This window comes from Hordeum vulgare, chromosome 5H, assembly GCF_904849725.1.
Source record: "Hordeum vulgare subsp. vulgare chromosome 5H, MorexV3_pseudomolecules_assembly, whole genome shotgun sequence".
In the NCBI taxonomy this organism is placed as follows: Eukaryota; Viridiplantae; Streptophyta; class Magnoliopsida; order Poales; family Poaceae; genus Hordeum; species Hordeum vulgare.
The window spans coordinates 332,675,840-332,699,291 of NC_058522.1; the positions used below are offsets into that span (position 1 = coordinate 332,675,840).

A 23,452-nucleotide genomic window follows, 5' to 3' on the forward strand; every position below is an offset into this window, starting at 1 on the left:
GATCCCATAGTGGTTCAAGATGGCGATGAAGAACCGGAAGAAAGGCGGCACCAGCCCGGCGTAGACGCTGTGGAGGAAGAAGGGGTATACCGCCTTCGACGCGGGCTGCTTCTCTATGGCGCCAGGCCAGATCGGGGTCCGCCCGTGCTCGTTGGACTCGGCCGCAGTCCATGGAAGCACGGGGACGAGATCCAAGTCCTTGGAAAGGGCGCACTCCAAGAGCGGAGGAGCCGAGGCAGGACCTTGCGCCTCTGGCTTCTGCTTACCGGCGGGCGCCATAGCTGGACTGGCAAGGGAGCGGCGCGGCGTTGGATCTGGGAGACACCGGTTGGAGTTGAAGACCGGGGAGGAAGAGAAAGTGTGGGAGGAGGAAAGCAATAATGCACTGATGCAATGAGCCAGGCTCCTAATAACTCGGGCAAAGACAGAAGACAAGGAAGACCCAACATGAGTCTCGTGACGCGCACCAGCCTGGCCCATAGGCATTTAGGGCCCACGGCGCCTCAGGCCGCCCCTGAGGCTTCGCCCAGAAGCCAACCCGAGCACGTCGTGGACCCAGGGGCTACTGTCGGCGTTCTGGGAATGGGGGTACCCAGACCTGCCTGCCTGTGACCTAGGGGTGGCCCACTTCATCAAGCAAACCAACGGGCCCGGCACCACCCAAGACAAGGCCCTCGCGAGGGACCAAGCCTCGCGAGGAGGAACAGCATCGAGACCCGTAAGGGGCCTCCTTAGGACCCCTCCGGAGCGAAGGATATTCCGAGGCGAGGCTCGACCTCAGGAGTCAACGATGACGCAGAGGAAGGTCGGGCGAGCAGCGGATAGCAAGGCGGTGTAGTTTCCCCTTTAGTGCAAAGGGGGCAAGGACGTACCAGGGTTCCCAAAGCATCTTCCAAAGGTTTCCTTTCTGGTGCAATAAGGTCGTCGCCGCCCGCCAGCAGGACAGACGACATCCCCGGGCCGGTCCCTACAGCGCAGGCAGCCACTTTGCACGCGAAGACCACCTTTGGGCAGGGGAGCATGTTCCCCTGTTCCCCTTCAAATTGGCCGATGTGGGATCCCTTCTCGCTGAAACGATAAGGGAAGAGGACCGGGCCCACCACTATATATAGAGGATAGTTTACTTCGTAGGAGGGAGATTCATTCACCCACTAGCACCACGCAAAGCCATCCAGCCTCTGGAGGCTCCCGAACACTGTATTAGTTCATCCACCCACCTCCAATAGAGGCAATCCACCAAAGCAGGAGTAGGGTATTACGCTTCTCAACGGCCCGAACCTGGGTAAATTGCCGTGTTCTGTGTCTTCCTCACCATCGAGTGAGTTCCTTGTCATTCTCAACGAGTAGTGAGCTAGGTGAGGCGAGCGAGTGAGAGATATTCGTTCATGCCCCTGAGTTTGAATCCTTAGGGTTTTGCGGAGCCCGAAATCCGATTAAAAGTGGTGTCAAGAAAAGTACCATTTGGGTTGCCAAGCCTATTATGACTAACCTCTTAGGACCGAACTTGGTTGGGGCCCAACAAGCTCAAACTTGATCAATAGGTGATGTTGGAGGGCATTGGAGACTTGGCAAAATCATGAAGAATTCAGGGTTATTCATCATTCATATTATCTCAAGCCAAGTCCTTTGGATTATCGAGTTTCTATCTTATATCCACTGTGCCTCATTACAGTAACTTGTACTTAAATTGCTTACATTGTTAGTTACTTTCCCTTTGGCGTGTTGTGGTTTTGTACCTTGCATGTGTTGGTATATGTTGTGCTTTCAACTTCCTTATCTTGAGTAATCAAGTATGTGTATATTGATTTGCACATCATGTACATGTAAGTCATGTGTTGAGCCTCTTTGCATCTTGTTGGTATGTTGAGCGTTTTGTCGCTCGTTGCATGACATGTCAAAAAGCTAAGTCACGACTCAGTCCTCATGGTTTATATATGCCTTTGTCTGTGCCTAGTGTTCTTTGGGAGGATATATCTATGAACTTTGTTTTAGATTTACCTCGAACAAAGAAGGGGAGGGATGGCATATTTGTTGTCGTGAACAGATTTTTAAAAATGGCACACTTTATACCATGTCATAAAAGTGATGATGCTGCTAATGTGGTTGATTTGTTCTTTCGGGAAATTATTCGCTTGCATGGTCTGTCCAATACGATTGTTTCAGATCGTGATACTAAATTTCTTAGCCACTTTTGAAGATGTTTATGGGCTAAATTGGGGGACAAATTTACTTTTTTAGTACTACATGTCACCCCAAACTGATGGACAAACTGAAGTAGTCAATAGATCATTGTCTACTATGCTTAGGTCTGTTTTAAAGAACCTGAAAATGTGGAAAGAATGCTTGTCTCATATTGAATTTACGATTGCTAAGGTGCGACATCGTCATACGTTCGTAGTCGGGTCGTCAAAGACAACTCCACCAGAAACGATAATCTCATCGAAAGACGGGGACAATTTTACCTCTATCAACTTCCATACAATGTCATCTTGGACACCCTCGTCAAGTTGTGTACCGTGCACTAAACTCCATAGGGTGAAGAATTGTCGGATGTGCTCAATGGAGATAACAGTGAGAGATATAATCTTTAGCATCCATGCTTTGTTCTTTAGGGCGTCCCGCACCATTCAATTCTTCCTCGAGGATGCCTCAAAGATGAGCGGAGCAATTTCTTTTGGCTTACGACCACGGAGCGTTCCAAAATGGGCTTCTTGCACCGTTCCCAATTGTGATAGTTGTGGAGGCATAAAAGCAATGTAGGTCCTCCTTATTTGGTTGTGGAGGCATAAAAAATGTAGGTCCTCCTTATTACACGGATTCCCCATCCCTATCAATATTTTTCAAGCGTAAGCCTCGCACAAACTTTTTCGTTCATGCGGACGACAAACAATCTCCCACTTCAATTTGCATTTTGTCCACGATGTTAGACCGCACGCAAGAGTGATGTTATTGCCCTCATAGGTGAGCAACTTGCTTGCGACCTTGTCCTCAAGGAATTGGCTTTGGGCAGTCGAAAACAGCCATCAACGAGTAGAGGAAAAGAGGTGCAGATTCTATCAAATTTGAGTACTACTTCAAGGCACAGAAAAACCTCAAGACAGTCAGCAACTAAAGAATATACTGTTGTTCAAAGAAAGCGTTCATTCAGCTACAAAAATCTAAGCACTGGACAAAAGAGATCGAAACCGGTAATTAACATACAGACAGTATTTGTGTTTATGGCTGGCGGCAACACCAACACCGACAAGTGTACATGCAGAATGTCTACAAACTTTCAATATAACACCTATACAAATGGTACCAGGGGCCTAACCAGTCATGCTGCTGCTCATCCTATCCGACCGTAATATATATAATATAGCATCCTGTAATTAACTCAAACTCGGCTAGAGATTTCACTTGCCAAAATTGTCCTGGTACCAAAAGAATATTAACTGGAACACAACCAATGACGCAGATATACACCTTGGAAGATACCTCTCTGGGATACATTCTCATGATTTCCTCCCTCCGCGTCAGCTGAGATATTTCACATCATCTGTACTCTTCAAATTCATACAACAGAGGTTGGTTGACTCAGTAGCTTCCCATTGGAGGCATCCCGTATGCTGGCATTGGACCGGGACCCATCGGAGGCATACCCATCCCGCCCATTGGCGGCATGCCCATTCCGCCCATCGGAGGTGGCGGACCGCCCATCATACCAGGCGGAGCAGGCAAGGCCAGAGGAAGCAATTGAGCGTACATGTTCTGACAAAAGAATGCAGCTTGTCATGACGAGCTCCTTAAGCATGAAAAATAGTAGGTCGTTCAACCAAAACCAAGGGGCACTTTAAGATTACCTGCTGCGCAACTAGTTCCTTCTCTTCGTTATCTTTAGCTTTCTCTTCCTTCTGCGATTCTATCCTGTCCTTCACCAAATCATCTACCTTGCTTGTGTACTCACGGATGAACTGCATGGACAGCAACAACGCCATTATAGCAAAATTGTACATATAGACATTTCCAATTCCAAACATTCACATGGAAAGATATATACCTGTAATAGATAGGGGAACGCGAAATCCAGCATGTTATTCGTCCATGCAAGCTCAAGAGCAACATCCGCACGAATCAAGTCGTAGCAAATGAAGAGGCAAGAAGCAAAACATTCTTTCTTTCCCTGCAAGAAAACCAGACATCTTTAGTGATAAGAAATGCAATATCCTACAGGATACGGGAGGCAGATTTCATGCCACAGAGAACTGAAGTTCAAAAAATTACAATAGAAAATTCATGCTTCTAAATCAGCACAAGGGAAGGCATAACTCAATTCGCATAGAATACAGACCTGTTCGATGAAATAGACAAGCAAGTCCTCTGAGAGCTCACGGTCACCAGACTGTGAGCATGTCTCCATGCAATCCTTGTACATGTTGTCTTTCTTCGAGAGGGCAATAGATTGCTTCCATCTGCCAGCCTTCTTGTAAATGTAGGCAGCAATCCTTCTCATCTCAAGCAACTCATGCTTCTCAAGCTGGTCAAGAAGAGCAGGCACTGGTTATAAAACAGTAACAACATCAACAAGCATTCCTTATTAGTCTAGTTCTCTTACCTTCTGAGCAAGACCTATCTGATCAAAGTTATCATGCATGTCAACAGATTCACGGAGCCTCTCGTAGTCTTCCTCTTCGACATAAAGCTCATTCAAAGCTTCATTGACGGCAGAGACATTGTTGCTCTGAACTGCAACCATGTATGGTTTCACAAGATGCAACTGACCAGCCTGCATAACAATAACAGAACAGTTCAAAGTTTTAGGATGGTATACAAGTCTATGACACCAACAGCTTCAATTAGGTACAAACCTTGCGCATTATATCTACAACTCTGGTATGATCCAAACGAAGTGCAAGCACATTGAGAAGATCATTGATGAGATCAGGGTGCTCTTGCAAATAGAAATGCACAGCCTTGTAATAAATCTCAACATTTGCAACTTTAACACAAACATCCTTAAATTGCATGTGATCCCATGCATCTGGAGAATGGTTCATGATAGTGGTAGCAGCATTGTCAAATTCATCATACTGAATGTATAGGTATGTAAGCTCTTTCCAGTGCAGTTGTTCATCACAAGCACGGATGAGCTTAGGAATGTTGAGACGGGTGGAGAAGAGTTTGATGTGTTCCATGAGCTTCTCAGGGCGGTATCTAGCATAGAGAACTCCCAATTCAGTAAAGATGCCCATGTGTGCCCGCTCAAGTCCAAGCCCACTCTCCATGAGGGAAATAAGTTCACTGAAACATCCTCTGTTCTGGTAGTATTCACTCACTTCCTCCAAGTCATCAACCTAGACAAAAAAGAAGGCCATGTCAGGAAGGACAAGATGAAAAGGTCCTCGGAAAGGAACATATACTAAGCTCAAAAGGATGTTCCTGCTTATATACCTGAACGATAATGTTGAGACCACAGATTTGTGCCAGACGGAACTCCTCAGCATCAACACAAGCAAAGCAGACCTCCTTCCATGTTTTAGCGCTGTTAGCCTTGCGAGCAGCATCTACAGCACCTTGGAACTGCTTCAGCTTGACCAAGGTGACAGCCAGCTTAGCCCAGTTTGAAATGAAGGCATAGATGATCTTTGCAGCTTCATAGAGTTCTTCGTCATACAGACGGTCACCAACATTTTGGAGATTGGCAACATTCGGCATCAGAATAAACTCTTCAATGTCATTGAGTCTATCAATCTTAGCATATGCAAAGATGAGTTCGCTGTCAACTTTGGGCTCCCTTGCCTTTTGCCTAACCATCAGCAAGTACTTGACCAAATCATGGTATACATTGGCTTCCTCAGCAGCACGGATGACATCAAGGAAATGTGTCACATCATCGGCACGAATGAAGGACTCGATTGCTTCGCTGACTAAACCTTCACGCAACTGGGCCTTGGCAACCTGGCTCCAGACAGCATCTTCTTCAACACGGAATGCAAACTCTTCCGCCCTTTCTATGCTTCGGATGTTATCCAACAGAACATCGACAGCCTGCACATTTAAGTTGAACTTCTTGAATATGGCAAAAGCCTCCTCATAAAGTTGTGCTTCAACTGCAACTTCTCCGACGGCAGGACCATCAAAGTTGTCTAGTCTGTTAACATAGTCCATGACCCTAGATGAGTCCGCCTTGATGGCTGTCAAGATGAGCAGATTCTGAAGATTGAAGTTTCCACTGAACGCGGAATTCTGAAGGACAATCTTCTCAAGAAGTTCAATCAGTTCATGAGGGAGGTCAGCTGTCATGAAAGCCTTAACAGCAGCTGAAACTTGCTCAGGACTCTTGCTTTCGGGCAATGCAGTAGAAACCACTTGGTCAATGAATTGCCTTCTATATTCGTTATCAGGCTGTAGAACTTTATCCCACAGATCACCGTCCATTCTTTCAACCACATACCTGAAAATTTAAATCACATGAATTGAGCATGTAAGCAGACACCCAATGGATATAAAGATTCAGAACATCAACATGGCATCAGAAGGACAAAAAAAAATTACATACCTAGCTTGCAGCTTGAACAGCGAGTTTTTGTTGGTAACATTGATAAGTTCTTCATCGCACTGTCCACGTCTGTAAGCAACAACAGCAAGAGTAGGATCCCTCTTTTCACAGTATTTACCCACCACACGGGAGTCATAGAATGGGTTGGTAGTAAGGAAATGCTCAGGATTGTTGTTGCTGTCAATGATAATTTTCCCAAGAGCATTGTGGACATGCACATCTTGGGTACCCTCGCTCACTAAGTGCTCCAAGAATTGTGTCAGCAAACGTAGACGGTTCCTGATTAAAAATATTAAAAAAGTAAGACCAAAAGAAAAGGCAGGTGCGCATGTGTGTACAGGATAAGAGCTAAGAATCAAACCTCTTCTCGCATTCATCAACCAGTGGCTCGACAGGAAGAAGAGATCGAACAGACAAAATCAAACCCTTAATGAAATCTTCCGGGCACTCGTCATCAAGTAACTGCCCCACTACCAACGGAGCATTTCCAGGGTTCACCTACAATACAGAGGAAAACATAAATAGCCATTCATATATCGACATGGTAGAAGAATGATACTCAGATAAAACTAAATTCATGAGTTACATACCTTCTGTACATAGCCTTCGATGTATCGGAGCATATTGTTTGTGTACAGATAGTGAGTAAGATCTGGAACAAAGCCAAAGCGGTCGCAGACATTTATGAGTGGACGGGCATCAGGTAGTTTTGCTTCCATCAGAAAGTTCTTTGTCTTCTCAGCATCGTAAAAATTAGACTCTCTTGTGACTCGCTCAACTTCTTTAATCTGTCCAGTCCTTGCAGCTGATTCTATATATTTGAAATGGATATCTGGATCCTCACTGTTCCATGTGATGAAGTCAAATATTAAAGTGCGACACAGTAAGAGAAGGGCAAACGGATCAAGTTATTGACATCAGGCATAAGTACCTGGAGCTCAAATAGGACCCTAAGAAGAAGTAGAGCCCTTCGTATGATTTAAATTGTTCAAATAGTTTAATACAAGCGTCAACTCCAAGCTGCTCGCAGTATTCTTTGGCAGCCTACAGATGTATTCTGATAATTAGAACAAGAGGGATGGGGTGGGGGGGCAGCGATGAGAAAGAAAAGGCAACTGTGTAGGTTACCTGCACAACAATTTGAAGATTCCCTCTCAGGTTGACCAGTAGAAGGTCCTTCATGCATTCTAATGCCCATTCTTTAGAAAGAGTTCCGAAGAACTCAACAAGTGCCTGTGCAAGAAAGTTGTCAGTGAACCGTAAAAGAATAGACTGATGGTCAATGCTAACTGAAGAGAACAGACCTGCGGCTCAATAGCATGGGTATTCACGATAACACGCTTAATATCAGGTAACTCTGCATAGTGCTGCGTTGCAGTATAAGAATAATTAGACAGCGAGCCAAAGAGAAAGAACCAAAACTGAAGCCATGCAAAAATACTCACTTGGAGAGCCCGCAAGTACAAGCCAGCCTTTTCACACAGCTGAGCAATACGAGGGCGGTCGTAGTGACTGAACATACCATTAGCAAGGATGGCATCAGCAACATTTGGGTAAGTTACCAAGTTGATCTCCAAGACCTACAATGGATTCAGACAGCAGCTACTGAGTAATGAAACATGTATGGTACATTGGTACCCTTCTACATTCAAAAGAAAACGTAAATGCTAACCTTGGTCTGAAGAAAAGCATGTTCTTCCAAATTTGGTTTCAGAACATCCAACAGAAAAGCTGTTGCTTCTCGTATCATATTTCTCTGTCAAAAAAGATGCATAGGGCAAAGAATTACAGCCAAAATTCATAGTAGAAGGTGCAAAAAGAATATCACAAAACAGCAAAGCATAAGCCTTTATATGGACAGAAAGGCTACCTGAAGGAAGAGATCAGTTATGGTATTATAATCCAGTGGGCAACCCCCCTCCATTTGTGACATCATGAGAGCAAAGTTGACAGCTCCCTAATCAGAAATACACAGGATTACAGTTAGAAAATTTATGCAGATCAAAGAACCCCACAACAAGTATAAAATGTTTCACCATGGCACAGTTCTTAAACAAACTATTACCTGTGGATCCGTACGTAAGATGGTCTGGAGGAGGAAGAGGTAGTCAGGAGTGTATCCAACCTGGAATAGCAAAAGTGTTAGGTCAACAGTTAAAGTCTAAGCTGAACTCAGGCATAACAACTGAAAACAAGAATTTAACACTACCAAAGCACTATACCTGCTTTGAGTATATAAGGATCTTGTCAAACTCCCTCCTCTCAGCAAAAGCAGCGACAACTTTAGGGGTTGCCCTAGCCTTTATGTATATTTTCAGCGCAAGATCATTGTCCACCGTCTGCAATAACATACCATTGAGTGAACATTCCAAACACAATAAGAGAACAAAATTAATGGAAGCACGGCGATATCTATGCAATTAAGAAACATGGCAGAACACTATTTTACCTTTACAAGATCTCCAAGCTCTTCACTGCACTCCAACTTGTCTTCTGCCAACCAATTTTCCAAAAGGTTCTTCTTGTTCTGATTGACAACAAGTCGAGATAATTCGAGGGATTCGTAAGCATTGAGCTTGCCTCGAGTAAGCAATGTGCCAAAGTACTGCAAGAGTGGAGGTGTTTGCCCAGCTTGAACAGGAACACTCTGCATTTGAAGCACAAAAACAGCAAGTCAGCCAAGCAAAAGAACCTACACTTAAAGCAGATTATAAAAGGGTAAAATCTAAAATAAGATGACACTTTTTGGCAATTGTGTTTAGCTTCACAAATAATACTTTCAAGTAAAGAATATAAATGTTAACACTACAAGCAGATTAACTCTGTATATGTAAGAAGATAATGTCTTTGTACGCGTACATTTCTTAGTTAACAAAATAATACTTCCAGGAAGTGATAACAAAAAAATAACAAAGCCTATATATGTATATATATATATATTGCACAGTACTAATCCCTTTGCTGAAAATTTATACGGTAAGCACACTTCATAAGTCAAGCAGTTCAGTCTGAAGAATGACTGGCTCGTTAAGAAGGAATATGAAGGTGGCAACCAAGCAGTGGAAAGGAGGTAAATAAGCATTAAGAGCTTCAAAGGCAGAATGAAAAGAAAGGAACCTGGAATTTGGCAACAGTCTCTGGAGTTCGTAGAAGACCCTGAGGGGATTCTGCAGCCAACTCTGCTGCTTCCTTGTATTTTGTCTGTGCAAACAGTTCCTGGAATCTTTGCACAACCTGCAATTCAGAAACTTCAAAACTTAGTATCTACACATCAAATGTGGTGGGAAGGATAAGATAAACATCTCAGATTCTACTGTACGCATAGAGCTTAACTACATGACCAGTTGACTGCAAGGGCAAGCACTCCAGTGTCAACCAATAAGCACTCACAGAGAAAAGAATAAGCACCCCATTGCCACTTACACAAAACAGTTACTGTAACGAAGTATAGGCAGAAATGATTAGTGCCATCTAGGGAACAATTAGTGATAACTGCCAAAATAATTAGAAGTAGAATTATGGTAAATGGTTACGTTAACAGCTTGACAAGACAGAAGTGATCATTCAGCAAGAATCTAAGTGCTAAATGTAGCAGAGTGAAAAACATGTCAGCTACACAATTTTCAATGGAATACAAGAAAATTAGCAACGAATAGCTCAATAATTTAGCAAAAATCTACTGACGAGCAAAACTCGCACCAATTAATTATGCAGAAATACAAGCATAGGTAAAAAGAGAAGTGACGTGAATGTAAAATCATCATACACAGAAAAAAAAAGCATACCAAGTTCTCTGCACCAGGAAGATTGGCTCTTTTGGCAAGATTCACGGCAAGTTCAAGATTGTTTAACTGCATGCACCAGAATGTGTTAAAACTTTGAAAGGATTAACTAACATACGCATCGCCAAGGGATCAAAGAAAGTAAAACAACATACTTGACCACTGACAAAAGGCACAACAGTTGCATCGTTAACTGTGGCATGCAAAACCTGCCCTCTTCTATTAATGGCATAAAATCCACCAGTTGTAGAAGACTCTGCAGTCAAGAATATGGGGTCTGGACTGATTCTATTTCTATAAACTGCCGCAGCAGTTTCCAGGTCATATACAAACAGCAGACCAAGCTTCGTGATTACGTAGACAAGGCCATACTTTTGAGAGATCTGTAATCAAAAGAACAAAATGAATTAGATCTATGTGGTACCTAATAGGGTATACATCTTATGGGACTTAAAACGATACCTGCATGGCTACAGGAAAGTCATCCTGGAAATCTGGTGGGAAGAAGAGATCGGCTTGTTTCTTGGAAAAGCCAGGTTTCCCTGCATGAAACGAACCGACAACAAAAGTAAAAACAGAGGAATGAACTTAATTTAAACAAAATAAAAGCAAAATTTTAATGACCATGCAAGACACTTTTGGGGAAAACCCTACAAGGGAAATACAGGATAAAATGTACAGAGCAATCTTTCAATGGCTACATCTAATGGCAAGTGTATGGTGGATAAAGAAATTCAGTTGTGTCTACAACATGATAGGTGCCTGAAGTTTTCTCGACTAAGAATTTGAATGCAGAAATAAAAGTAGAACTTCAGGGTTCTAAATGCAAACCTGGCTGGGCGCCCAATTCAATAATATGCAACTTAGAAGTAAGTGTTCCAGCATTAGATGCCTTAGAAGCAAAACAGATGAGGGTGGATGGGTTCTCGTTGCCAGGAACCTGGTTAGGAAAACCAAGCAGTCGTTAAACACTAGAAGATAAACAAAATTATATAAGCAGCACTAAATAACTGAATAGTACCTTGAATGTTGCAAATGAAGCAGCATGGGCTTCAAGAGCTTGGCTACGCTGCTGATCCACAGAAAAAAGTTGCATATTTCCCTTTACCAGCTGTGGCCTCTGATAGGTGAAAAGGAAAGCTCATCAATGTGAGAAGCACATATGACAAAGCATATCATTTAAGAAGTGCCTACAACAACTGCTCTGCTAGCTCACTGTGGTAGATTTGCTTTTAATTCTGGAAAACTACAAGTTATATTCTTACACAGCAAGAGGGGCCAAAATCATCGAGATGGAAATGTCAGGAAGAGAAGCAAAAGCAATTGTAGTCTTCATATCGTGTTCAATTGGGAAGACAGTGGTGCACTACGTTATGATAACACATATTAAGAATGTCTGTTAATCATACCTCTGGGGCACCAGGTGCAATTCCAATAAGCACGAGCCACTTCTCCGCTGGATCACAACGATAGTTGATAATCTGATTATTAGCCAGATTAGCTGTCCTATCAAACATCTTAGTGGGCTCAGAATCTCCTGCATTCCAGCGATAGCAAGCGATGATTATTTTGGTTTTGTATATGTAGTAGCCAAATCATGCAAATCTGGAAGTATATAACCGATAATAAATGTGATCTGTCGGAGGGGTGACCTTCAATTGACCAGTGATACACTGATGCCTGTGTTACCAACCCCAGCAACTTTGGGGTGATCCATTTCCAAAACACAACCTGTGAATGTAGAAGGAGATATGCAAGATGTATCAACTATCAAGTAAGATTACACATTAGCATTTAAACTGAAGGAGCAAGAACACTTGAAAACAATTTAAAACATTCACCTGCTCAGGCATCTGGTGTGACTTAATTTTAGTTTTAGCTTCAATATTAAAGATTTGCAGGTGATCCTGCGTGGTTCCAGGTATTTGAGCTGCAAAGAAAAAGGTGGGATTTTATCATGTCTATTGGTGAACTCCTGAAATACATAGATCAAAGTACACAGACGGTATGTATGAATATGCGGTTTCTACAAAAGAAAAAAAATGAACCCGGGCAACTATGCAGTAGCCAGACAGGCAGACACTATCCTTTTATTTTATATTTGCAAAAAGGAACCAGTCATTTTAACTTTATGCGATTTAAGATGGGCAATTCTGATTCTGCAAGAACATCACATGGCAGATGTCCGTTTATTTGCAGAACCGGTATCACTATTCTATTTGTATGTAGAAAGCAACGTAAAAAAATTATCACATAAAATAGGGTTTTACATGCAAGTTCTACTTTATCATAACTAACTAGCCAAAACAAAGAGGACTGGTAATAAGGGAGCATTCAATTTAAAAAAGAATAGACAGAAAGCCTCTTCATAGCACATTAGGAAGCGGTGGAAACCAAAATCTTTGAAAATATTAACACAGGCCTTGGTGGGCTCCACCATTTAGAAGGAAGGCCCTTCTCCCATAGTTTAAGCTCAACAGGGTATAGAAGCTCTGTGCCTGGGGTAATTCCATTGTACATCCCATTTAGGCCTAGCAGTGTACGTAATTTGCATGTTCCCCCATGTCCATATCTTGTGCATATTTCGTTTTAGTTGTTAATACTATTCATACCGTTGGACCGCACCCTACAGTTTTCTCTCAAAACTAAGGTAGCATTTTCCTTGACAAAAATAGACCGTAAACAATACAAGCAGATCCAGTTCGTGGAGAAGTCATCAATTCAATGAGAACAACAGCATACAAGTACTTGCACAAGTTCATATATTAACTCCTATATACGATGACCCATCCAAAGTCCAAGCTAAGCTCAACTATAGGGAATCTACGTTGTGGTCATGGTTACAGTATAGACAAAATAGACGCCATGCAATCCATGGGAACTCTGATCTCAGAGCACAACCAATAAGCAGCTATCATACGCATTTAAAGTGTAGGATTTCAGTACACATCAGCACAAGCTAGAAAGGATGTATGTGACCTTTCATTGGAGCATTCACTTTTCAAATTCTAGAACATATGTATTCATCGCAATTCAACGGCAAGTTTAAGATATTAGATCACCAAGCTGTCTTTCTGACATTGGCATATTATTATAACGGAATTATCTATATATGCAAAAGATGACAAGCCATTAGTGCACCTTAGGGCTCGTAGCTTGAAAAAGATCAAGCATATTCGTCACTGAGATACTGTGCTATTTGTCATTACAAGTATGTAACTAAATTGTCAATCGCCACTCTAAACTATCAGATCCCCAGCTGGAACTTGATCGTGGGCTTCTATGCAAATTAATAGCCACTGGACCATTTGCACATTGTACTAAGTACGGAGCTACAGGATGAGATCACCGCCCAATTCTGACAGATCCTGCGGCAGACTAGGATGGAAGCCGCGGCACGTACGGAAACGAGATCCCAAAGGCAGAGGGGTCGGCGAGATCTACCTTTGAGCGCGAGGATCCTGGTGTTGGGGTTCATGAGCGCGGAGTCGGCGGTAATGGGCCTGCGGAGGGGCTGGCTAGGCATGGCCATGTCGATGATGACGACGCTATTCTGCGGCGAGGTCTCCCGCACGCAGATGTACCTGTCCGACTCCATGGTGACATGGGTGAAGGTGATGAACTGCGGCGCGATCCCCAGGCTCGTGAGCTGCAAGCAACAACAGCATGGACGACGGTTCAGTCAGTCAGTCGAGTCGGTCGGCCGCGAGCTCCGGCCCCTGCCGGGAGATCTGATCTGACTCCCGGAGGGGGGTGCGGAAGCGGACAGCAGGATGCGCGCGCGTGTTACCGTGAGGGCCTCGCGCATGGCGATGGGGGCGTTGGCCGCCGCCATGGCGGCAGACGGCGGTGGCGAGAGGACGCAGTCGGAGGGGAGGGGAGGGGGGTCGGTCGTGCGTCGTCTCGCCCGGCCGGTGCGAGCGAGCGAGCGAGAGATCGGATCTGATCTGAGGACGGGAGGAGGAGGAACCAACGGGGCAGAGAAGATGGGTGGAATTTTTAGTAGTGGGGTGTCTGTTGGAAGTCTTTTGCACATTTGCCCTCCAGTGTCTCCGTAATGATAGCGGTGCACGCTAAGCTACCAAGTACAGCATGTTTGTTTGAGTATCTAATTACCAAAAGTGCGAAAGAATTTAGAATTAATATGCTTTTAGATCTCCTGTCAAAGAAATGGATAAAGTTAATCAACATTTAAGAGCTCACACTTCATGCATCGCCTTATCTTACATCTTACTCCTTGTGTATCAAAATAATTATAGTTGGAGGAAACTAGTCTAGCTCTCCCCAACTACAAGTAATTCGGTATAGAAGGAATACATCTTACAATTTTTTTTAAAAAAACTAGCAATTCTCTTAACATGCACATCGTTCGCATCAACAATGATGTCACATAAGCGTTCGGTTTTCACATTTACAAAGTGTTGGCACCGTTAAGTGAAAATAACTATTTATGTGTCCACGTTGTCATCTTTTTTCAAACTATTGTCGTGTGTCTCCGACTTGATGATTTTTTTGTACTCACCTATCGGAGCGAGAGTTTTAAAAGTTTCCTGATGTACTATAGAGCTAGCCACTTTGTTCATGGGTTGTCCGAGTGAGAGTTTCAAATGTTATGTATGTTCTAAGCCCATTCTTTATTGTGTATCCATCTTTCCCGTGCACGCCCTATGTTGCCCTATCCGGTCGTCGTCGCTCTCCGCCGGTCTCCGCGCAGTCCAACAACGAATCGCCGACTTTGATACTATGCTCCCCAGCCAGTACCTCGGCCAGCCGTCGGACGCTTCCTTGACAATCTCTGAGTTAGCCATCGTCATGTTAGAAGCTCTCCCGGACACCAGTTGCGGTTGGCGTTCCTCCTCCTACTATCGTTGCCACGACCGACAATTCCTCGGCCACAAATGTGCATTAACTCACATCCCGCTACCACTCTAAATCGACCACAATGTAGCCACAAATGCATATGAAACGGCTCCGCACGACACATATTTCATCGCTCATCATTACCTTGCACTCCATCAAGCTACAAACCCGAAAGAAAATGTGTTCAAATACCCCATATGTAGTCCCATCATCATCCAGCTCGCACGCCTTCTCGTGTTGCATATGATAGAGGGTTCCGGCCTCGTAGCAGACTATTATTTCTACCATCCTCAAGTTGTCAAGTGATACTTTCTGTTTGTGTGATCCGATAACGGAACAGAAAGTACCCCACGCCTATTCCCCCAAAAAAGTGACCCTGGATTATCGAGTTCCCTTGAAGCGGTCACTAGCAAGCAATAGTATGGAGTAATTCCATCTTTTGACTGAATCAATCAAGTAAATGGTGATGAAATACTTATAATGAAAAGAGGTACTTCCTTCGTCACGGTTTAGAAGGCACGGTTAGACTTGCGTGCGTTTCCAAAATAGACAAAGATTAAGGCACGTTGCATTTACTCCTAGCAGCTAACTAGTACTCCGTGGTACTACTTCTATATGCATGTATAGTGTGAATGCTATTTTTTAACTCATTTCACAGCCAATCAATAACCACCTAGGTCCTAGAGAATTTGCATGCACGCCTTCTAAACCGTGACGGAGGGAGTACGTGTATGAGGTGTTTTAATGCTTACAATCATTTATTTGTATTGGGACCAAATAGTTTCATAATTTGTGCGCTGGAAGTCACCCACTGAGATGTGCTTGTTACAAACCGAAGTGGGGGATGTGTCCAAATAACATTTTGACCGGCATGAGTCATGCATCAAGAATCAATTGTGCTACTGAAGGCCCTATTCGTCGAGCAGGGTTGCCTCGATAATTCAGATTATAATAATCAGACAAGAGCTTTTGATTTTTAACAACTACACCTCATGAATCCCAGGGATTTGATCCATGTTACCATACTAAACCTTTCTGTCATGTGGTGTTCAGAATAACAGTTCACGTTCTCCCTATCCTTATCATTTATGTGACTCGCTCTCTATGATCCTGGGTACATGCAGGGATGAAGAACACGGACAAGGCAAAAGACATATATGGAAAAAGAAGTCACACGTACATGACCATAATTCAAAGCTCTTCCATTGATCCTCACAACAAATACACAGGGTTGTAAGGCCTATCTCTCAACCAATACTTTACTGAACTACTCACACATGGAGTTCAGATCACATGACGAAAACATTAAAGAACGCATCTTTAAGATTGATTTATTGTAATATGTATTACAATGGTTGCCTTATGCGATGCACGATTACAAGTATGAATTAGAGGAAGATGGACTATGTGGTGATGGTGGCTACAGAGATGGAAACTGCGACGGATATGGTTGATGGAAGGGGATGAAGATGATTTTGTTATGGCTCAAACCCTTTACAAAAGTTGTTTAGGTGGACGAGGAGCCTCAGAATCCACACCATACGACCGGTCACGGTCGTATGTAACGTTGTCTTTTGCTCTCTGGCTTGTGGTGCGCCTACTCCTGATTTACTCTATCTCCACTGTTCCTCATTTCCATGTTCCTACATGATGTCTTTCCTTTCTAGCCAATTTCTTATGGAAACACATCAAAGAGATGATTTATGGAATCATTTGCATTCATTAGTCATTAGTACCAATACCAGAGCGAATATATCGGTTTTGGTGAAATGTCTCGGTTTAAACAAAGGGTGAATGAGTGTAAAAATATCACTCATCAACTCCCCAAAGATTAAACTAGATCATCTTTGAGCAACATAAGGAGAAATATGGATCATAAGGAACTCAATTGTTTAAACCAAAATAACGAGAAGCTTTTGGTTCACTTACGATCGGTATGCCTAGATAGACTTATGCTTCTTGACGTGAAAACTTAGCATAGTTGTGGCTGTGGCATGGTTTATTATGCAAGTGTTAGTTAAGAAAAAATATTCAACACAAAGTTTTTGATCAACTAGATAAAACAACTTTGCAACACTCGATTCTATTTTTTTTAAACAACACTTGCTTGTTGGAAATGCATGGAAGAGTTTTGTTTGATAGAGACAACGTAGATTAGGGAGTGAAAGGCATGTAGAAAACATGATGCTTTAGTGCTCGTGAACATACCTACACTTATACCTCCCCTTAAGGCTCCCAAGAACTTCATTTCAATCATTGTTTGCTGGAATTTTGGTTCTCACGTGAAGGGGATTATGCCAAATAGTGATCATGTATATAGTTTCATTGTGGCTTAATTTTAGGAACTATGGATCTTCAATAAATGTCTCTCTGAGCTCTTATGATCAGCTCTAGGCATTTGCCACATACACACTTATTCAAGGGAAAGCAGAATAATATAGGGACATTTACATTTTTTTCCTAACTTCGCCCCGACCTCATCTTTACCCCTAAAATAAATCGGTGCTCAACTATACCCCTCTTCCGTCTATGACGCTAATGAAAATACCCCTTTGTACCCTTTTCGTCTGGTCAAAGTGCTTTGACCACGTTAGGTGGTTATTCTAGACATCTTTGCCCCTTCCTTCTTACATGTGGGGCATGCACGCATCTCTCCAGCCCCATCTCATTTCCCCCTTCTCTTCTCTTCTGTTCTCTCTCGCGACACAAACCCTAACCCTAGTTCATCGATTTCCCCTATCGCGACGGTTGCCGAGGGCGAGCTCGTGGATCCAGATGTGGAGGCGGTGGATCTGATTGCCCTGCTCATCGTCGGTCTTTAGAAGTGGTAGGAGCGGCGGCGACCAGACGGAATGGCCGCTGTTCATGGTAGCGGCAGGGGCAGCACGGCGACGACTACAAGGGCGGTTCCAAGAGGGTATGTCTCTATGCGCACTCATCATTTGCTTGCATGCGCGCTTGTTTAGGGTAATTTCGTCAAGGGCTCCCGCGTTTGTGCTCTGTTCATGAACTTACTTTTTCTTTTTGAATATTTGTCGTAGGATGGACTCAGTAGAGCGTTTAATCTGAACTGTAGAATGGAAACAAGTGTGTTAGGCAGTTCTGGTACCAAAGGATCTGGCACAGGGTTTTCTTTCCCATTGGTTGTTGATTGTACATCAACTTTTATCAAGTTTAGAAGTGCTATATCAGAGAAATATCCATGGGGGTTATATGATGTTGTTGAAATTAGGTATTGGGACATGGCAAATACTGCTTGGGTGCCTGTCCATTGTGATGATGAGCTAGCTATCATGTTTGGAACATATTCAGAAAGTAAGTCAGCGGAGATTGAAATCAATGTAATACAAAGAATCAGAGGAGAGATTGAGAGGAGAACTACTAGATCACAAGCTAAAAGTTCTCAAGCTAGGTGCAGCCACACAAGAGGGAGAGGTAGTTCTGGTGGCAGAGGTAGTTCTGGTGGTAGGAATGCAGTAAATTCAGAGGCTAGTTCAGTACATGAACCAACCGGAGCTGGTCCTAGCAGTAGCAAACAATCAGATGTTGCTCCTATCATAGAAGAGGAAGCTCCTGATGATGTTCCCACAAATGATGAGGATGAAATCTTGCATCCAGAATTTGTAATTGGGAAAGTTCCCAAGGGGAAAGAGGCAGTTCCAGAAGATGAAGATGCTATCCCCCTCCCTCAATTTGAAGAGACGGATTCAGATGATAGAGAGGAGGATTATGACATGGCTTATTCTGAGAGTTCTTATGAGAATAGGGTAGAAGTGCAATTTAACAGAGATGATCCTTCTTTGGTAGAAGGAACTATATTCTCTGATGTGATAGAATGCAGAAATGCACTAACAACTTTCTCAATCAAGACACAAAGTGAGTTCAAAATTGACAAAAGTGAGTCAGGTAGATTGACAGTTCACTGTGCATATCCAAGGTGTAAGTAGAGGATGCATGCCTCCTTAATGAGAAATAGAAAATTATTTCAGGTACTAGCAAGAGGAAATAACAATACTAATTGCATCTTATTTGTTGTTTGGGACCTTGTTGTTTCAGCACATACAACTGTAGAATTTCTATGCTCGTTTGTTTGTCTGACTTGCTTGTTAATTGTAATTGCAGGTGAAAGTTAACAGACATCCTCACACATGCCCTAGTGTGACAAGAAGGCAAAGGTTGAGGTCAGGAAAATGCAGATGGGTTGCAGATGCAGTTAAGAAGTGGGTCAGAGAAAAATCAAATATTTCTGTGACACAGCTTCTAACTGATCTGAAGAAGAAGTATGGGGTTGAACTGCCATACATGAGAGTTTTCTATGGTAAGCAAATGGCCATTGACAACGTATATGGTAAGTGGACTGAAAGTTTTCATTTGCTTTATACATTCAAAGTTGAGGTTGAGAAGGCATCACGAGGTAGTGTAGTTCACATTGATAAGCACACAGTGGAGTTTGAAAAAAATGGTCAGAGAAGGTCCAAGGAGTGTTTTAGGAGAGCCTTTGTGTCATTTAAGGCCTGCTGGAAAGGGTTTCTAGCTGGGTGTAGGCCATATCTGGCAGTAGATGCCACTGCTCTGAATGGGAGGTATAGAGGACAACTTGTAAGTGCTTGTGCTGTAGATGCAAACAACTGGATCTTTCCAGTTGCTTATGGTGTGCTAGAGGTAGAGAGCATAGAGAGTTGGACATGGTTTTTCCAGCACTTGAAGGACCTCATAGGGCACCCAGAAGGGCTTGTCATACACACTGATGCATGTAAAGGACTTGAATCAGCTGTAGATGATGTGTTCCAAGGAGTATAGCATAGGGAGTGTATGAGGCACCTTGCTGCTAACTTATCCAAGAAGTTTAAGGGGATTTTTTTTGATGAGAACTTGTGGCCCTGTTCCCTAACTTATAGTAGTAAAAAGCATAACTACCATCTGAGGCAGTTGTATAGCAAGCCTGGTGTGAAAGAGTATTTAGATGAGCATCACACCAAGATATGGGCCAGGGCACTTTTCAATGAGTTCTGCAAGTTAGATTATGTGAACAATAACCTTACAAAGTCATTTAATTCCAAGATAAGAAAATGGAAAGGATTGCACATTGTAGATCTTTTTTACAAGATCAGGCAATATTTTATGGAAAAATTTGACCTGAGGTAGAGCATTGGTGCTGCTACTTATGTAGGGCACATCATAGTCCCTAAAGTGATGAAAATGCTACTGCTAAAGTCCAAGAATTTGGACCTGAATATTGTGAAGAGAAGTACATTTCAGGGAGAGGTAACTGCAATTGACAAAGAGAAGAGGGAGTGGAGGTATCCTGTGGATCTGCAAGCAATGACATGTAGTTGTAGAAAGTGGCAAAATACTGGACAACCTTGCATACATGCTCTCTATTTTGTTACTTCAATGAGAGGTCGAGTAAGTGAGATAGATCAGTATGTGCATGAATTTTACTCAGTTAAAAGATTCAATCTCACTTATGCTGAAAATTTGCCTACAATGGAGGGAAAACAGCAGTGGGACATTGTTGACCCTGGGTTTAAACTCTCTGCACCTGTGCAGCACAGAGCTCCTGGCAGACAAAGTAAGACTAGGATAAGGGCACAATCTGGAGGAAAAGGCCTAGGAGGCAGGAGAAAGAAGTGCTCTCGATGTGGAAGACTAGGACACCGTGGGACCCACTGCAAAGAGTCAATTGATCCTGCTTTTGGAGAAGATGAGCATTGGGGTGCTGATAATGCTCGTACAGAAGCTCCAGAATGTGCTCAAGCAACTGCCCAAGCTGAAGCTCCTAACTCTCCTCCAACTGCTACTAGCTCTCCTGCTGTTGCTAGTTCTCCTCCACCTTCTACTAGCTCTCCTGCTGCTCCTGGCTCTCCTCCACCTGCTACTTCCTCTAAGGCTGTATATACTGATCTTGCTAGGTATGCAATATATTGTACTGCATGTACATGCATTAATTATGTAGCTATTTTTTTTGCTGACTGATCTTGATTGTGTTCATGTTTCTCAGCCCAAGGAAGAATTTCAAAAGGTCAGCTACAAGAGGTACAAAGCGGGGTTCACCACAGAAGAAGGCGAAAAGCGGCATGCAACCAACTGTAAGCACAAGGAGCAAGGCTGCTAATCATGCAGCCAACACAAGGAGCAAGATGGGCAAACTGAATTGATCATGTTGTAGAATCTATTCTGTTTAATGTTAGATGTTGTCAAACAACTGTTGGTTTGTAATGCTGGAGTGTGAACTGATGTTTAATGCTGGAGTGTCAGCTGTTGTTTAATGTTAGATGAATTGAGCATGTTGTGGAATCTATTCTGTTCAAGTTTTGTATTACCAAGAGAAAGTAGCTCCAACAGTGCACAAATGATAGAATTACATATGCTCAAGTTCACAACATTACATCTAGGGCACAACACACTAGCAGAAACATAGCACACACACTGCCACTTATTTGGCTTGCTTAGACCAAATAGAAACTAAAATAGCCACAATGTTGATGCCAAGAACAAAGAGAAAACCCATTGTTTCCATGATCTCATTCCTTTTCTTCAACTTCAATTGCATTTTCTTGTTTTCATTGTTCAGATCCATAACCTTCCTCTCCATCCTACTAGCTTTGATCCAACTACGTTCAAGGCCACCATGGAGCTCCTCAAAAGCTTGCCCCACTAGCTCAGTGGGAGGGGGTCAGTCCAAACAACCCAATCACACTCATCCGGAAGCTGTTAAGTCAGAGTTCACATAATTAGGTGAAATTCATAACATTGCAATAAATCGACGAAAACAGAGTACCAAATGATGTTTTGAGGTTAGATCAATTACATTGAGTGGACAACCCAAAAACCTTCTTCCCGTGCTTGCTCCACCCCAAGAAACACGGCGAGCAGGAATTAGCCCATGCCCCGGGCTAAGGTGCTTCGAGCGCTCCTCAAGGCCGTAGAAACTTGGATTGGGAATGAAAAACTCAGATTGGAACTGCACAATCGCGCAGCCATCCACCTACGAGCCAAAAAGGCGCATATCACGGCCCATCCCGCGAAACCCTAGATGAGAAATCCCCAAATACAATGTCGATCGAAAATCCAAATCGACTTACCTCACTGTCTGCGGAGGAGCTTGCAGACGACATTGCGGACGTACACATGGACGGGCCCGAGTCGTGCCTCCCTCCCGGAGCTCCAAATCACCGGTGATTTGCCGCCTTCCTGTCTCCTATGGTCGTCGGGAGGTTGAAGAAGACGAGTGAGATAGATAACTGTTCGGTCAGGTCCCACTTGTAAGGAGGGGCATACTTGTCCAGAAAAAGTCCCGAAGACAGTCAAACTCCTTTGACTGGACGGAAATGGTGCGGAGGGGTATTTCCATAACGCCATCTAATGGAAGAGGGGTATATTTGAGCACCATTTTATTTTAGGGGTAAAGATGAGCTCGGGACAAAGTTGGGGGTAAAAACGGAATTGGCCCAATAATATATGTTTGTAGTGTTGCCATTATGTATGGTAACAAACTCATAGCTGAAATTCGAGTTGTAGCTCTGACATTAGCTAGCGGAGTCCTGAGCATAACATCAAGAAAGGTAACGAAGCCACATTTACACGCGTACACGTACATATACCAGCAAGTGACGTGGCACCAATGAGAAGGTGTGACACCATGTAAGTGATACAACACATATTTTTGGCATAATCTCATTCACTCTTCAACTAAGTTCATCTTGAAAATTTAATTCACAAGCGCTATCAAGTCTATTGAAATTAACAACATGGGGCTGAGCATTTCAAGCATCATCTTCCCTTAAATTATTTAAACTCCCAAGTATTTTAAGACTTCCTCTTGTGCACGGTTATTCTTAATTAAGACCATTTCATTTAAAAGCAGTCACGGGGCAAGTATTGGTTATCAAGATTAAACGGAACAAAGGCTACATAATTATTTCAGCTACTAGAACAAAACCTTTGTTTTAATTTTCAAGACTTACTCCCTCTTCCACACATCACACATACTACTACTACATCTACTCTAAGTATTTAAAGTCCAAAAGACGGGAGCCTTAGGACATACCTTCATGGTCATGAATTTACACACTTATCTTCCTTATTCTTGCATTCCTCATTGTTCGGCGTAGATCAACTCCTATGAAAACAAAATGCAAACAAACTCCAAGGGGCAAAAAGGATAAGAACAAAGCAAAGCTTATTCTATTTTTTGGGTTTTCAGAAACTAACTTACAAACGGGAAAATTCATAAAGGAAAAAAGAAAAATAAAAGCAAATAAAAAGGCAA

General features: G+C 43.0%; 1 protein-coding gene across 2 annotated transcripts; it reads right to left on the bottom strand.

Moving 5' to 3' along the window:
- Positions 1-3,172: 3,172 nt before the first annotated feature.
- On the bottom strand, positions 3,173-14,284 carry LOC123452830 (clathrin heavy chain 1-like). Of its 2 annotated transcripts, XM_045129553.1 has the most exons (30): positions 14,111-14,284; positions 13,765-13,969; positions 12,162-12,250; positions 11,973-12,051; positions 11,730-11,857; positions 11,342-11,440; positions 11,152-11,260; positions 10,783-10,862; positions 10,476-10,703; positions 10,324-10,389; positions 9,656-9,772; positions 8,988-9,185; positions 8,761-8,877; positions 8,604-8,663; positions 8,409-8,495; positions 8,211-8,294; positions 7,984-8,118; positions 7,843-7,905; positions 7,667-7,771; positions 7,470-7,582; positions 7,129-7,381; positions 6,900-7,036; positions 6,539-6,817; positions 5,431-6,433; positions 4,848-5,333; positions 4,595-4,765; positions 4,331-4,516; positions 4,040-4,162; positions 3,843-3,953; positions 3,173-3,750 (listed from the first exon to the last, which is right to left on the bottom strand). In XM_045129553.1, exons 1-30 carry the CDS (start codon positions 14,153-14,155, stop codon positions 3,577-3,579), a joined length of 5,130 nt encoding a protein of 1,709 aa, XP_044985488.1. In that variant the 5' UTR covers positions 14,156-14,284; the 3' UTR covers positions 3,173-3,576. The 2 variants fall into 2 exon arrangements, with proteins under 2 accessions (XP_044985488.1, XP_044985487.1); XM_045129552.1 differs by having other exon boundaries at positions 7,843-8,118.
- Positions 14,285-23,452: the final 9,168 nt, after the last annotated feature.